The 16,132-nt window shown below is 36.3% G+C and overlaps 1 protein-coding gene across 1 annotated transcript in view; it reads right to left on the reverse strand.

The window, feature by feature from the left end:
- The window catches only part of SYNE1 (spectrin repeat containing nuclear envelope protein 1), a 325,193-nt gene that overhangs the window by 252,261 nt on the left and 56,800 nt on the right, over positions 1 to 16,132 (reverse strand). Inside the window, exons 6-12 of the mRNA XM_081943908.1 lie at positions 14,170 to 14,262; positions 9,755 to 9,933; positions 6,693 to 6,889; positions 6,445 to 6,554; positions 4,983 to 5,087; positions 4,507 to 4,644; positions 2,110 to 2,274 (exon numbers count right to left, since the gene is read on the reverse strand). Of these exons, the coding sequence (XP_081800034.1) occupies positions 2,110 to 2,274; positions 4,507 to 4,644; positions 4,983 to 5,087; positions 6,445 to 6,554; positions 6,693 to 6,889; positions 9,755 to 9,933; positions 14,170 to 14,262 (987 nt within the window). The remainder of the gene's footprint in view (positions 1 to 2,109; positions 2,275 to 4,506; positions 4,645 to 4,982; positions 5,088 to 6,444; positions 6,555 to 6,692; positions 6,890 to 9,754; positions 9,934 to 14,169; positions 14,263 to 16,132) is intronic.

Consider the following 16,132-nt stretch of genomic DNA (forward strand, 5'->3'; position numbering starts at 1 on the left):
CTGAGCAGGAGGTTGGACTAGAAGATCTCCAAGGTTCTTTCCAACTCTGTTATTCTATTTCTATTAGTAACAGGAAAGCTTTGTGCATTTCCATATATACATATAATCATTCCTTTTCTCAAGATCTCTCTTTTAAAAATCATAGCACAGAACTAGATGTGATGCCTCTAGATCAGTGGTTCTCAACCTTCCCAATGCCATGACCCTTTAATACAGTTCCTCATGTTGTGGTGACCCCCAACCATAAAATTATTTTTTGTTTTCCATATTTTTTCAAAAATATGTGTCCGATGGTCTTAGGCGACCCCTGTGAAAGGGTCATTTGACCCCCAAAGGGGTCCCACAGGTTGAGAACCATTGCTCTAAAGTTCAAGGGTATATAAGAGCCAACATGATGCATTTCATTATTTCAACAAAACAACAACAGCATCATTAAAGTGATATTTTACTTATATTTTAATATACTCATTTGGATTATTTATTAATATAAAACATAAATGCTTGTAAATATTTTGCATCTATATTCTTGTCATCTTCTCATTTAGCAGATGTAAAGAATTAAAGAAAATCATCTCAGTAGTAAAAGTAGTTACAAATCAGATTGACTAATGGTCTAATTTAACTAATTAGAAGACTGCTTAAATTTATTTATTTATTAAATTTATAGGGAACCCCAATTTCTTAGCACTCCGGGTGGCTTAAAAATGCAATAAAGAATACAGAAAGGTGTATAGATAGTTGTGGATCCCACTTTATAAAGAGTGTCCACGAACGAGACCTATAACAAGATGGATCAATGACATCAGCAAGTATTGTGGGCCCAATTGGCAAAAGAAAGCTCAGGAGCATATTGTTTGGAAACATGCGGAAGAGGCGTTCATCCTGCAGTGGATAGACAATGGCTAAGATGATGATGAAGACCCTTTCCTGTTTTTTTATTGTATTTTATAAGCTATCCAGAGCGCTAAGAAATCAGGGTATCTTATAAATTTAATAAATACATAAATTTAAACTATGTTATAATTGTATGTAATGAATAAGACTATTAAATTTAATTAATACAAGTCCAAATTTTAAACAAGTGAGTTGCGTAACATTTAAACCAATGAGTTGCATAATTTTAAAATAAAAATAATGAATTTGCTTAAATGGAACAGAGATACATATTCAATCATTAAACGAAAAACCCGATACAACATCTTAATTCTATAGGGTTTCTTTCTGAAGCAAATCTTTTCATAAATATAATAGGGCAAAGTTACATAACTGCATTTATATCTCTCCTTTTATTGGAGATGGCTTGGAAAATATGGTTGATTTCAAGAATAACGTATAGGTAGTTCCCACTTTTTGCTTCCTTCTACAAATGCCATAGAATTGCCTTATCCTTCCAGATGCCCTCCAGGCTGTTACAATGAGAGTCTACAAAGTTCCCAGCAGTTTGCCACACTGACTGGATAGCCTGGAATGAATTACTAACTGAGGAGACAACTAAGTTCAAAAACATTTTTGTAAAATGCAACAATAAGTTAACCAAGAACAAAAGCCATGTACTTTTTCAATAGTCTTCTATTACTGTAAATATATCTTAGTCCACTTTGTGTCATCGCGTGCTGCCCGAACACCTTATGCAATGCACATGATACAGCTCTTCCCCCACACGCCCCGGCCCCTGCACATGTGACCCCCCGTACTCTCCATGTGCATGCATACACCCTCTGCGCCCCATTTTGGGCCTAGGCCTCCCTGCAGCCTCCTGGGAGCAAAAATGGGCAGCGGGGGGAGTGCTGCACCCCATGCCCCTGCTGCCCATACATGGGTGCACGCCCCCTGCTGCCTACCTCCTGCTTGCGCCCTGCGCATGTGCGGCAGAGACTGGAAAATCAGCTGGCTGGCGGAAGGCGTGCATGCATGCATGAATGCGTGCCATAGGTTTTCCATCACGGTCTTAGCCTTTTTTTATCAATCAAATGTTTATTATGATCATAGACCAGCAGGGCCTCTTTATGTACTTACGGCAAATCATAAGTCATTCATACTTTCAAATCCTCATGCTCCAATATGCATACAAATTTAGAAACAATATCATACAACTGAAAATATACAAACCTTATGCTGTTCAAGTTTCCGATGTAACGTATCTGCTGTTTCCTCATGAGACTGCTGAATGGAAATGTCTTCCCTAAGAGAGGTCTCAGCCCTACAAAGCCAGGCTGCGATAGGGCCCAGTGGTGCAGGAAGAGATTTATCAAGATACAAGTGCCATTCAAAAAGCTGGAAAACAAGGCATTAAGGGAACTAGTACTCCAATTTCCAAGCTTCATTTTGTTGTCTAAATATGCCGTACAGCATCAAAAGAGCTGCAGAAAGGGATACACTGAGAAATTTTGATTGAATTTGAAAATCAACATGTAATGACAAATGCCTGTTGAGTTTAATTTTTAAAGCGCTAGTGAAATATGACCTAAATACAAATGGGTTAAATATTATGTTAGTTCATTTCGGGTTAGGACCTCAAGGGAAGATACAAAATCATCATACCTCTCATCCAGTGAGGACAGAATGATGCAAACTTGATGTAACTCTGAGAAAATAAGTTCCTTTTCATGTAGCTCTTGGAAAACTCCTTTTATAAAGTTTACATGAGCTAACATATCTCCACCCTTCAGAAGACGTGCCCTAAACAGCTTGCGGGTAAGATGTATATGTGCACCTACAGTGTCACGCACATATATCTTGTTCAAATTCTCCCAATATCTTGCTGCGGAATTCTCCCCACGAATATGAACTAATTGTTATCAAATAATCAGAATAGCACACAAAGTAGCTAACAGTAGCACAACACAATACCTCACAATACACCAATCAGTGTCTAACAAACAGAGAGCTAACAGTCATTCTGGCTCCCTCTTATGGCTGCTTGAGGTAACAGCAACCAATTACATCTCTGTAGCATTTAAAGTAACATATACATTTGTTACAATCATGGCTTATATACATTGCCAAGCCAAGACTAGGTTTACATCCCTAACAGTGGCATTCCTATAAAATCCAGCAATTCTGAAAAATGACTCATAGTAGAACAAATATTGACAACTGAGATCTCAATTCAATCTGAGATATTCCTCTGAAATATACCAAACTAACAATGTTTGTGTAATAGCTGCAATGATTTCCAATTTTACCTACTGGAAAGTTGCTTGATTTGTTATTTGGAAGATTGATTAACTAAATTATGCCTTATTGTCCAAAATAACTTTATATTTAAAAAGTAATTCTGATGCAGGATTCAATTCCAACCAGAGTCTATGTTTCAAATGTAACTTTATATGTGGACTTACATCAAGCTCCATATTTGAGGCTTTCACATATAAAATTTAGATTTTTAATTTCATGAAAATTGTGACTTTGAATATTGGTTTCATCTTGCATAGTTTATCATTTTAGTTAGTGATTTATACTGTGCTAACCAGGTATTTTTAGTTTAAATCTTAAGGACTTTCAACTTTTGTATTTAATATTGATGACATGATATATTTTACAATAATCAATAATATTCTAAAATAGAAGTCTTTATGATATTTTAAACCTTTAGCATATTTTAAACCTTTAGCATATTTTCAACCTTTCCATATTTCCTTATTTGTAATTTTGCTCATTTACTTCTTTAATATGTTTGATACTTCCTTTTTCTTATGTCTTTTTCTAAATAAGATGATGATGATAATGATAATGATGATGATGATGATGATGATGATGATGATGATAATAATAATAATAATAATAATAATAATAATAATAATAATAATAATAATAATATCATCAATGAAGGAGAATATTGGTAGCTCGAGATTGAAATGAGAAATCCTTGATGCTCTCTGAGCTTGTTTGTTTTTTTCCAGATGTTTCATTACTCTAACTAGGTAACATCATCAAAGTTAGTGATCAACTAGATAGACTAAGAAGAAGGTAGCCATACATAATAACAAATCCAAAGAACTGGAATCACACAATTCATTTAAATCAAAAATAAAGAAACCATATACTGTTAGTGTTTCCTGAGTCATGGAACAATCACCTTTGCCAATGAATATTTTGCTTAAGTCAGCCATTAATTGAGGCTACTATCTTATCAACGGAGGGAAAATGATTCTCCAAACTTAATCAAGAGGAGATTCATGACTTTGATAAAACAAACTTGAAAATGTCACAGCTCTTTGTGTCACACATTTCTGAAAAGGCTGTGACTATCTCAGGCTCTGTGCGACGTCATCTAGCTTTGTAAAGTGTCCATATTTGGACACTTTCTTTATTCATGCTTTAGAAATAAATATGTGTGCCAGAGATGAAAAAAAAATGTACAGCAACTTTTTTTTTCAATTTCTGAATAATGTGTTTATTTCAAAAATGCATGTTTTAATATTAAATCTGAACACTCACAAACATTTCGCTTAACTTTACACACAGATAAAAATTGGTAGGAATACTTATGTCTTCTAAACTTACTTGAGAAGTAACTTTGTCCCAGGCTTGCTTCACCAGAGCTTGATCAAGGGAAAGTTTTCCATCCTTTCTTAAAGACTGGATTGCACGTTCAACTTGTTTCCTCTTTGCTTCATATTGTGCTTTGCAATGCTTGAACGACTGCAGGAAATATATAAGAACAAGGACACAGTATTATTTATTCATCTACCAAATTTCTAATGCTGCTGTCCCCAATGTAACCATGGGCAGCATGCAGTATTAAAAAGAGTACAAAAACATAAATAATCTTTATAAAAAGAAAAAAAATTCAAAGCTACCACTACAACATCTAAGTTCAGAATCTAAGTGCAGTCTTCTTCAGTCTTCTCCTGTCCATTGCCTCTTTATTTGTTGGACTAAAACTCCTTTACTTTATACAGTCTTCACAACTTTTTGGCTGATATAGCCTTCCTCAATCACATTCTGTTCTTCTGCTGGAACTAGATAATCAGAAATACCTGGTATTTTTCTTGTAAGCTTGTTTCCGTCATTTGTGTCCTTGACAAATCTCTTTCGTATTGTTCAATCCAAATTTTCAGATCTCTTAGCATCGGTTGATCTTTCTGTGACAAATAAAAAGAGCATTTAACTCACAACCAAATTGCATGCATTTAATTTGCAGCTCCCATGTGTAAAAAGATCAAGGAATTTGAAATAAACAGCAAAAAGCTAAGCAAGATTCTGATGTAAGAAATATATAAATGAATTAAGAGTCCAGATAAATTTGGAATGTTGACTTATACTATAAGATTTTGGAATTAACATAAGAAATAAGCAAGTCATGAGAAACAGGCTAAAGATTTTAAGCACAAGAAAAAATATGCCTGCTGTCAGTTAACACTGGGATTTACAAAATGTTACAAAATGTTAAACATCCAAAATAACAGGAGATCTTTGAAGAATGTAGCCAGAAGTTAGTAACTAAATGTCAACAGCCTCAGTAATGATGTCTGCTCCTATGGATAGAATACGTCTAATAGATGTTAAAGAATGAATGACAGATGTGGAACAATTTTATCTAGCAAGATAGAGAAATAACAGGAAGTGAAACTACAAATGAGAGGCCAAGAGAAGAATTTGGAAAAGGGCACTTTACTAGATATACAAAAGAAAAGTAAAAGGGAAATACAAATGATAAATCAGGAGAATGATCTTATTGGATCTAGAAGAAAAAAGACTTGTTAAAGCCTTGAAAAAGTCTGTGTGACAGGATAAAAAAGAATTGAAAGTAAAATCAAATACCATAACAATCTTAGATTGTATTATAGATTAAGATTTATTTGTTACAAATAAATTTATTATAGGTTTATTTGTTACAAATAAAAGGAAGGAACAGAATCTGGTTTATTTAATCAAAGTTAAAATAAGGCTTGTTTTGCAATGTTCTGGCAGGATTCATGTACTATGAAATTGCTTACAGATAAGGTATAGGATATGTAATGAAGAGATAATGTTTAATCTTATAGGGAGTAAAGAGTTATTCTTATAATGAAGTTCAGAAGTCTTTATATTTCTTTATATTTTTTCTTTATTATATTCATTTTCTTCTGTCTTCCCCTTTCCTTCATTTTTAATGTTTTCCATTCTCTTTTCTTTCTCTAAGTTTAATTTGTATTAATGTTTACTATTGTAATTACAATTCTTAATACAAATTATATTTTAAAAAAGAGTTGATAAAAATGTACAAATCATTACCATCAGATCCCCCAAAACAACTTTTGAAATTATTCATCTTTCTATATTTGTGATCCCAATGAAGCCCACTATCCCATCTCTTTCCATTTCAAACTTTCGTCTTTACTTTTCTAAATTGCAATTCTTTTCATCCAATGCTCATTAATTCAAACTATGTTTAGATGTCCTTTAAACTTTTACTATCGTGTCTGACAATTTTATTGTACATTGTAATTTAAAACATACATCAGCCTCCTGTGCATCGCCTGCTGTGTTATGAGGATCTGGATAATGTTTCAGAAACTGTGCTATGTAGGTCATAATTGATTTTTCATCTGGTTTATCCACATCCACATCTGGGGAAAAAAATAAAAAAAATAGAGTAAAAATAAGACATAAAAACAAATGCTGTTTTTGTCACATGTGAAATAAAAGATCAAACCATTTATAAATTTTCTAAATTGTTTTAAATTATACATTAAGTGTTACCCTACCTTCAGGATCAAGGAGTCTTGGGATTCCCAGTTCTGATTCTGCAATTGTAAAGGCCTCTTCCAAATTTTTTTTGTTAGATTGTGTTTTTGCCTTCTCCAAATCCACCAGTTCTGGACGGATAGCATGAATAACTGAATGAAAGGCAATACCACTTCTCCAACTTTGTCCAAAATCCTTGACTTCAATCCCACTTTGCCTTAACAATAAAAAAAAAAATCACACGCTACTAACTTGAACAAGCTTATTGTTGAACGTCTAGCATTAAACCATTATATTAAGGGTATATTTGCAGTGTTTCTGAAATGAATAATCTTTTTTGATTCAATTATCTATAATTTCTGATTTGCTTTTAAACAAACTCTAATTTAAATATAATTTAATTTATATCTATAGAATTTCTACACAATAAATTCAGAAATTCTGCCTTTGGCGCAATAACTTTCAAAATATTTGAGAACTGTAACATTACAGGAGAGGACCTAAATAGGGTAAGAAAGGAAAACCAGTGATATTCCTTGTAATTTTCCTTGAGTGTAGTATATTTTGTGTGCATGAATGTATAAACAAGATCTGCAAGGAAGTTCCTCTCAAGATTGCTCTCAAATGGAGACCTCTCTAATTGTGAATGTAGTAGAGTCTTTTACTTCATCATAGCTAAATAATGGAATGCATTTTCTATTGAAGTAGTCTTTTTCCTACTCCTTAGGAAGCCTCATCTGTTTTTCCAGGACTTTATTATCATTTTGTAAGTTTATGTGTTTTGTATTCTTATACCTATTAGCTGCCTTGAATTTTCACTTGAAATAAAAAAGGAGATGTAATTTGCATACAGAAAAACATTAATTTTCTCTTACACATTCCCCCTTACTTTTATGTTACTAAATTATTGTCCAATTATCTCATGTTTCAATGTTCTAGTCATATATTCAGTCAGTGACATGGAAACACAAGTATTTTGCTCTTCTACAAATTAGACGTTCAGACAAAGTAGTCAATCAAAATCTTTTCTAAGCAGAGTACATCAAGGAAAATCAGGCTAGGTTGGGTCATATAAGATTAAATCAGGTTTCTTCCAATATAATTTGGCTCATGGAAAGACACCTTCATAGAAAAGACACCTCGACAGACATCTGACACTATCTGAAACTTTACATAGACTGACCAGATCCACCTCCAATTCTGCCCAAAATAAAAATGACCTGAATAAAACAGAGAGGATTTACGTAGATGTAATGTGAATTCACAAGCTAAGACAAAGATAAGGAAGTCAATCTAGGAAGTAACTACAGATGGTTTTTGAGGTTTTCCCGATAGCAGCTGCACCTGCATCAGCTTCTTTAAGGCAGCATTAGGACCTAAGTCTGAAGATCATAACAGAAAGCAATATAAGCTCCCACTGTACAAATTAATACTACTAAAATGCCATAGATGACTACAAAAATATTCCCTTGCCATGTCACATTAGTACATAGATATTGTCTAAAATAGTTACAAGTAGTGCTCATTCAGCAACCACAATTATGACTGGCAACTTGTTTGTTAACTGAAGCGGTTGCTAAGCAAAATCGCAACTATGCTTATCATCTTATTTAGTTTTCCTTTGCTTTATAGACCTCCAATGTCATAAAAGCAAGGACTGGTTGTAAAGTTACTTTTTCATCACTGTCATCACTGTCCTAAATATAGTCTAAGAATATAATGACAAGAGAACAGAAAATAACTTCTCAAAGCAGAGGTGGAAACCCCCCACCCACCCATGTACAAATCCTTAGCACTTTATAATGCTAGCAACACTAGCTGACAAAACTCCTCATGATGAAAAAACAGTCGTGACAAAATTAGCTTACTTTGGCACCTTACTAATGCCAAAAATGACAGCACAGTTGAAGGACGTCTACGGAGATTGTCAGTTATCCAGGTCATGGTTGTCCCAAAGATGCTTTTTTCAAAAGGCAGCTGGACTTTGTTTTTCCTTGAAGATGTTTCAAGAAAACTACTTGGATCAGAAGTGTAACATCTTCAAAGAAAAACATTCTGGTTGCCTTTTGAAAAAGCACCTTTGAGACACAATTGAAGGAGGTTAGGGGTAGGAATTACAGTGAATAGAATAGAATAGAATAGAATAGAATAGAATAGAATAGAATAGAATAGAATTCTTTATTGGCCAAGTGTCATTGAACACACAAGGAATTTGTTTTTGGGGCATATTTCATTTCATTTTATTAAATTTATAAGTCGTTCCCTCTCCCTAAGGGACTCGTGGCGGCGTACAATCAAAAAACGTATTACATATTACATATTACATGTTACATGGAGGAGGTATAAAAAACTCACAACACCAATATTACATTTCATAAAAACAACACAATGATAATAGAATTAAAAATAACATTAAAAACTACCCTAAAATTTAAAATTGCCAGGAGGATTAAAGGATAAAGCTATAGTTGGGCCAGGCCGGCTAGTTGGAACAGGTGGGTCTTGAGTTTCTTGTGGAAGGAGCGGAGATCGGTGGTGGTCCTAATATCGGGGGGGAGGTCATTCCAGAGGGCTGGGCCCATCACAGAGAAGGGCCTACTCCTGGGCGCCACCCGCTGGCACTTAGTGGACGGTACCCGGAGGAGTCCCTCTCTGTGAGAGCGAATTGGTCGCAGGGATGTATGGGGTAGGATGCGATCCCGCAAATAACTAGATCCTGTGCCATGGAGCGCTTTAAAGATGGTAATCAACACCTTGAAACGTACCCGGTAGACCACAGGGAGCCAGTGCAGCTCGCGCAGGAGAGGTGTTATATGGGAGTATCTAGTACTCCCCATAATTGCCCGCGCGGCCGCATTCTGGACCAGCTGTAGTCTTCGGGTGCATCTCAAGGGGAGCCCCATGTAGCCCCATATGTCTATCTCCTTAAATTGTGCCACTTCTATCTTAAAATAGCTCATACTGAAATGAAGAATTACATTTAGGATTTCAATAGGATAAAGTATGTAGAGACTTTCTTTCTCACTTTTCATTCATTCCCCTGATATAAATGATTTTATTACATTGGTTAACTCATGCTTACCTTGCTGCTGTGTAGTGCACCCACTTTAGCAAAGCCTTCTTTGCGCTTCCTTGGACTTTAGTGAAAACCTTCCGCTTGGAGGGTGGACTGGCAGTTTCAGAACTGACGACACTATCCACAGATGATGTACTACTGCAGAGTGACTGCAACTGTGGCAGGTTGCTCGTAAGTTCCTCTATCTGCATGTAGAAGAAAAATCCTCAGTGTACAGGTAGTCCTCGACTTACGACCACAATTGAGCCCAAATTTTCTGTTGCTATGCGAGACAGTTAAGTGAATAATGTTCCCTTTTATGACATTTCTTGCCGCAGTTGTTAAGTGAATCATTGCAGTTGATAAATTAGTAACTTGGTTGTTAAGTGAATTTGGCTTCCTCATTGACTTTGCTTATTAGAAGGTTGCAAAAGGTGATCCCATGATCTTGGGACACAACAACAGTCATAAGCATGAATTTTGATCCCCGGGTTCATGGGGATGTTGCAAAGGTTGTAACTGTGAAAAATGATCCTAACTCACTTTTTTCCAGTGCTGCTGTAACTTTGAATGGTCACTAAATGAACTGTTGTAAACTTGTATTATGCGTAGTGGAAATTCTGAGGTTAGCATTTCTTCAACATCTGATTAACAGGATGTTAAGAATTATCACGAAAAGGTGCAAATCAAAAATTGTCTGACAAGAAACTGCATTCTCAGAAAATACATTTTAAAGATCGTAGGATCGTATTTATCTGCCTCACCCATGGAATTGAATTGGCCAAATGACACTTGTATGCAAGAACCAACTAGATCAGGAATGTCAAACTTGCATCGTCATATGTATCGTGACTTTTTTGCCCCTTTGCTAAACCGGGCGTGGAAGTGGCCAGCACATGATGCATCCAGCCCGCAGGTCGCGAGTTTGATACCCGTGAACTAGGTGAATTATACCTTTGCAAAAACTACAAATTTATATGATTACTGTAATTTTGATGACTGTGCAGGAACTAGGAACCAAGTCTAAAGAACATAACAGTAAGCAATATAAACTCTCACTGTTACCATTAGCACTTTACACAATGCTCAGGTGCACTAATTCCCTTTCAAAAAGGTGTAGCAAAATCCCCTGAGCAGTGAGACCATTCTTGAGATATAAATGAAAATAGGTATTATTACAGACTGGCACATATATAGAAAACAGATAACTACTGAACAACATGAAGTTAGAACCACTGTGTTGGAACAAATCCTATTTTACAGACTGAAAGAAATGCAAGAGAAATTCTTCTTCTTTGTGCCCAGGGTTCTGAGAGATCTTAGTGGCTGGAGAAATTCATTTTGGGAGAAACTGTGCATTGGTTAGACCACAAACTCCTTAGGGCTTACCTAAATTAAGTGGGTCCTAAAGGAAATCAACCCTGACTGTTCTTTGGAAGGACAGATACTAAAGCTGGAGCTCAAATACTTTGGCCGCCTAATGAGAAGAAAGGACTTATTCTCATTGGAAAGGGAAGATCCTGATATTGGGAAATACTGAAGGCAAAAGGGGAAGGGACAGTAAAGGATAAGATTGTTATATAGTGTCATTAACGCAATGAACATGAAGTTTGACAAACTCCAGGAGACAGGGGAGGATGCTGGGGGCAGGCTTGCTATGATCCCTGGGGTCACAAAGAGTCAAACACAACTTAGTGACTGAACAACAAGAACTAAAATTCAGAGGGATCTACTTTTCAATGGAATGGCTATGTTTGCCTTATTTCTTTGATAGGTATTGTTGTGGCCCAGCAGCGGTCGGCTGAGCTGTTGGTGGCCTCTGACAGCTCAGACCATTATGGGACTGCTCTGGAGGATGAGGAAGACTCTGGAGGGTGTTTGGAGTCAGAGCAGGAACTAAAGACGCCTGTTGGCCACCAGGTGGCAAATGAGTCAGGGAGCAGTGAGGCGGAACAGAGGGAGGTTGTCCCTGATGTGTGTAGGCGTCAAATTGATAGAAGAAAGGAACAGCTGTGGAGAAGACATCATAGAAGAAAGTAAGGACAGCTGGTTAAGGGTGTGGCCCCTCCCAAAGAGTTTATAAGTGGAGCGACGGGAGGGGAATCTTTGCAGGAAACAACAGTCCATATTCGAGCCGTTGCGAAAGCCTTCTGTAAGTGTTACCTTGGGCTCGTGAAGATAACTTTCTAGGTTCCCAGCCAAGGGGTAGCTTTATCTATGTAACTAGTCATGGCAAACAGCCAAGCCTGGGTCTGCATATTCATTGGAATCACGGGACAGAACAGGTGTAGTATGTTGGAATAATTGGAATATCAAAAGACCAAATACGTACAGTTGAAATGTTGTGGCCAATATACAACAGTACTTGTTTAGTGACCAGAGTTGAGACTGGCAACTTGGTCATTAAGCAAAGAAGTTGCCAAGTGAAACTGCAACTGTACTTATGACCTTACTTCAGTTTTACTTTCTTCAAAGACTTTGAGGATTGGTCATAAAGTTACTTTTCATCACTGTTGTAATGAAAATGCTAAATGATGAAGTTGCTAAACAAAGAGTACTTGTACAAGTTAATTAACAAAAGGAAACAAAAGCAAAACAGTTTTATATTAATTATTATGTTGGTCATCTCTCCAAACGAGTGAGCAGAAAAAAAAAATCTCTCTCAATATTGCATAATGAGGCCATTGTTTCCCACATTTTGGAATTTGTTTTTTAAAACTGAATAGCAAGTCAAATGTTCCCTAAATAAATGTGTTATTATAAATAAGAAAACTCTGAACATATATGAATCCAAAACTTAATACCAGAAAGATCTTGCTACCTATTAAATATTCCAATATAATTATTTTTATTTATATTCAGCTGCAGAGTGCTCCAAATTGGGTTGCAATAGCTCTTAGACTTACCGTATTTTTGAACTATAAGATCCATGGGAGTATAAGACGCACCAAGATTTTGAAGAGGTACATTTTTTAAAAAAGTTTTTGCCCTCCCCAGCCCCCAAGAGCACTCTGCAGGCCTCCCAAACCCTCTGCACCCCCCCCATTTTTGTGAAAAACATGACATGCAGAGTGTTTGAGAGGCCTGCAAAGTGCTCCTTAGGGCTGGGGAGGGCAAAAATGAAAAAAACCAGCCCATTTTTTGCTAGTTTTTGCCCTTTCCAGCCCCCCAGGAGCACTTTGCAGGCCTCCCAAACACTCTGCATCAATTTTTGCGAAAACCAGGATGCACAGGGGCGGGGTTTCGGGAGGTCAAAAATGCTGTATTCAGTGTATAGGACGCACCCAGGTTTTCATCCTCTTTTTTGGGGGGAAAGATGTGTCTTATGCTCCCCAAAATACTGTATTTACCACTTTGCAGTGCTTTACAGTCTTCTCTGAGATATTTTCAGCATATTGCCCTAAACAATCTGGGTCCTCATTTTACTGAATGCGAAAGGATGGAAGGCTGAGTCAACCTGGAATCGACGAGAATCAAACTGCATTCTAACCACTGAGCCACCATGGTAATCAACACTCTACTCCAGTTTCCTGATTTTTTTCCCAGAAAAAAAATTCTCTTCTATCGAAACAAGTTCTATTTCATTCCCATTTGCCCTCACTTATTGTTGAGAACACATTTTTATGCTTATTTCACACACATATGTATTTATAGAATTTATCCATTTTACCGTTAAAGATACCTTTTCCAATAAAACTTTTTTGCATCACCTTGTACCATCCCTCACTTACTTTAAATCCTGATCTGTAACATTTCTATTAGAAGACATTTTTCATTAAGCATGGAAAACTGTAGCAACTACAATCTCCTGACACTAGGAATCACCCCTCACATATGCACACACACCAAATCAAAGACAAATTCTCCTAAATGCTTTTTTAAAAAAAATCAGTTGAAGACATCATAGGAATGAAAAAGCAGGATTTGGAACAGTTGTATGGTGAGTGATGATTTCTGACCTAAATATCCCCATATTATTTACTTGTAGTAGCATATTATTAGCTCTGTGTCATGCCTAATCTTGGGAAAGGCTTGGTGGGTGGATAAAAATGCCAAATCCAATCTAAACGTATGGCTGATTGGTATAACCAATCATAATTTGTCTTTTATTATTTTAGTAAATTAGAAAATACAAAAAGCTGCAAATAAGAATAGAATAACTATGGAAAAAGAAAGTGAAAATAGTAACAGATGCCTTGAGTGCAATTCCAAAACATTTGGAGCACAACTTCAACACCACTGGCATTGACAAAATCATCATCAGTCAATTGCAAGATGCAGCTTTACTTTTAACACCATCAAACAGCAAAATATGCCTATGGCTTAGGAAGGACATGGTAAGGGGATACAGTACAAAATCCAGTCTAAATATCTAGCTGACTTGTGCAACCAACAATAATAATCTGTCTTTTATTATTTTATAAAAAGGGAATATACTATACCTGGAAATACAGGATTATTGTCCACACCAACCCAAGCACAATAGATGGTCTTCCATCGGCAATATCAGTTGAATTAATGTTGACAAGCTTAATCTATTTTGGGGTAGGGATATGTAAACATATTATCAACATGCATTAGACAACGTCTACAACAATTGGGTAGTTTGTTATAAGATGGAGACATTTGTGGACATGTTTATGAGCCTTAATGTAATGTATATATATTCTAAAAATCAATACTACACCTAAAGTTACTCTTCCAAATTAAAAAAAAAGTTATAAGTATATCAAACATTTGTCAGTTTATGTTTATATTTCTTAGAGGGAATGAAATGTACATGAAAGTAGACCATGCAAATCCTGGAAACTAGGGCAGTCCAATCTGTAGATTAGGAAGAAAATAATATGCTGCATTGGATACTTTCCAAACAGACTTTTAGGTACCGTATTTTTCAGAGTATAAGACGTACCGGAGTATAAGATGCACCAAGGTTTTGAAGAGGCAAATTTAAAAAAAAAGTTTTTGCACTCTGCAGACCTCCCAAAAACGGCCCATTTTTCGCAAAAGGGGCCCATTCGGTTTTCAAAAAAAGGGACTTGCATAGCCTTTAGGAGGCTTGTAGAGTGCTCCTGGGAGTTGGCACCCCCAAAAATGAGCAAAAATGGCTCCGTTTATTTTTTTATCAAAAAAAAGGGCATACATAGCTTTTAGGAGGCGTATAGAATGCTCCTGGGGGCTGTGGGGGGCAAAATTGAGCAAAAAGCTGCCTGTTTCTCGCTCATTTCTGCCCTCCCCACCCCCCAGGAGCACTCTGCAAGGCTGCTAAAGGTTATGCACAGCCATTTTGGTGAATGGGATGAGGTTTTGGGAGGCAAAAAAATGCTGTATTCAGTGTATAAGACGCACCCAGATTTTCAGCCTCTTTTTTGAGGGAAAATGGTGCGTCTTTTACTCCAAAAAATACGGTATATAAACCTTTACTTCACTTGTCAATTACTAGATCCCACACATTCTTTTATTTATAAAAATTCTCTGCATCCATTTGCCAAAAATAGGAAGCCAGAACCACTTGAGCTTGCCCTCCCCTGCAGAATGCTTTCACTCGCAAGATCAAATAGGATAGACAATTAATATAAGGAAACTAGAAAGGAGTACAGTAAGAAGACAATTACTGACAAGAACTAGCAATCTTTGCCCCAATATGTTCCTCTGAGAAGATAATATAGCACCATATCTGCTGCTGCACTCATGTCAGAAGCACTGAGGCGCTTCCAGACCGAAAGGATTAGTGGTGACATCACCGTTGCCCTGTGGATGTCCAGTTGCCGGCTCCTTTGATGTTCCTAGCATGAGCTGGAGAGAAGGATGGGAGATCAACCCCGTCCCACAGCAGCTCTCAGATCTTGAACGTGGGGTTCCTAACCTCCAACCCAGTGTTCTAACTGCTCGAGCCTCCCTGCTTCTGGCAGTGTACCTGAAGAACTACAACTATCTAAGATATTTCTACTCATTATATTTCCTACAATATGTATGTCTAATTGTCTGTGTACCTTTTGCTCTCTATATAGCGTACTTAGATAATATAGCTAATTATGTTTTTAAAAGTTTTCAATTAATTTTAATTTAAAATTAATTGTTATATTGTTGAATGTTTGATAAAAGTATTATACTAACCGGTGATCCTCTATACACGGACTAGCATGGAAAACAAATAAATATGTATTTAAAATTCTATTATGTTGATAATGTTTAGAATAAGAAGATGAAATAAAAATATGCTTTATACAGAATAACAAGTTAACATGAAAAGTGTGTTCTAAATTAGTGCTTTAAGCTCACTACTTTCTATCATCTCTCTATTATTGCTTCTGTTTTAGTTCCCAAGACTCTTATTTTTACCTTTTCATTTAATTTCATCCCAGCTACAGAATAGGAAAAAATTGTGACTGGTTAAGGCTGTTA

The sequence above is a fragment of the Natrix helvetica genome, assembly GCF_964273705.1.
Source record: "Natrix helvetica genome assembly, chromosome: 2".
Classification (NCBI taxonomy): domain Eukaryota; kingdom Metazoa; phylum Chordata; class Lepidosauria; order Squamata; family Natricidae; genus Natrix; species Natrix helvetica.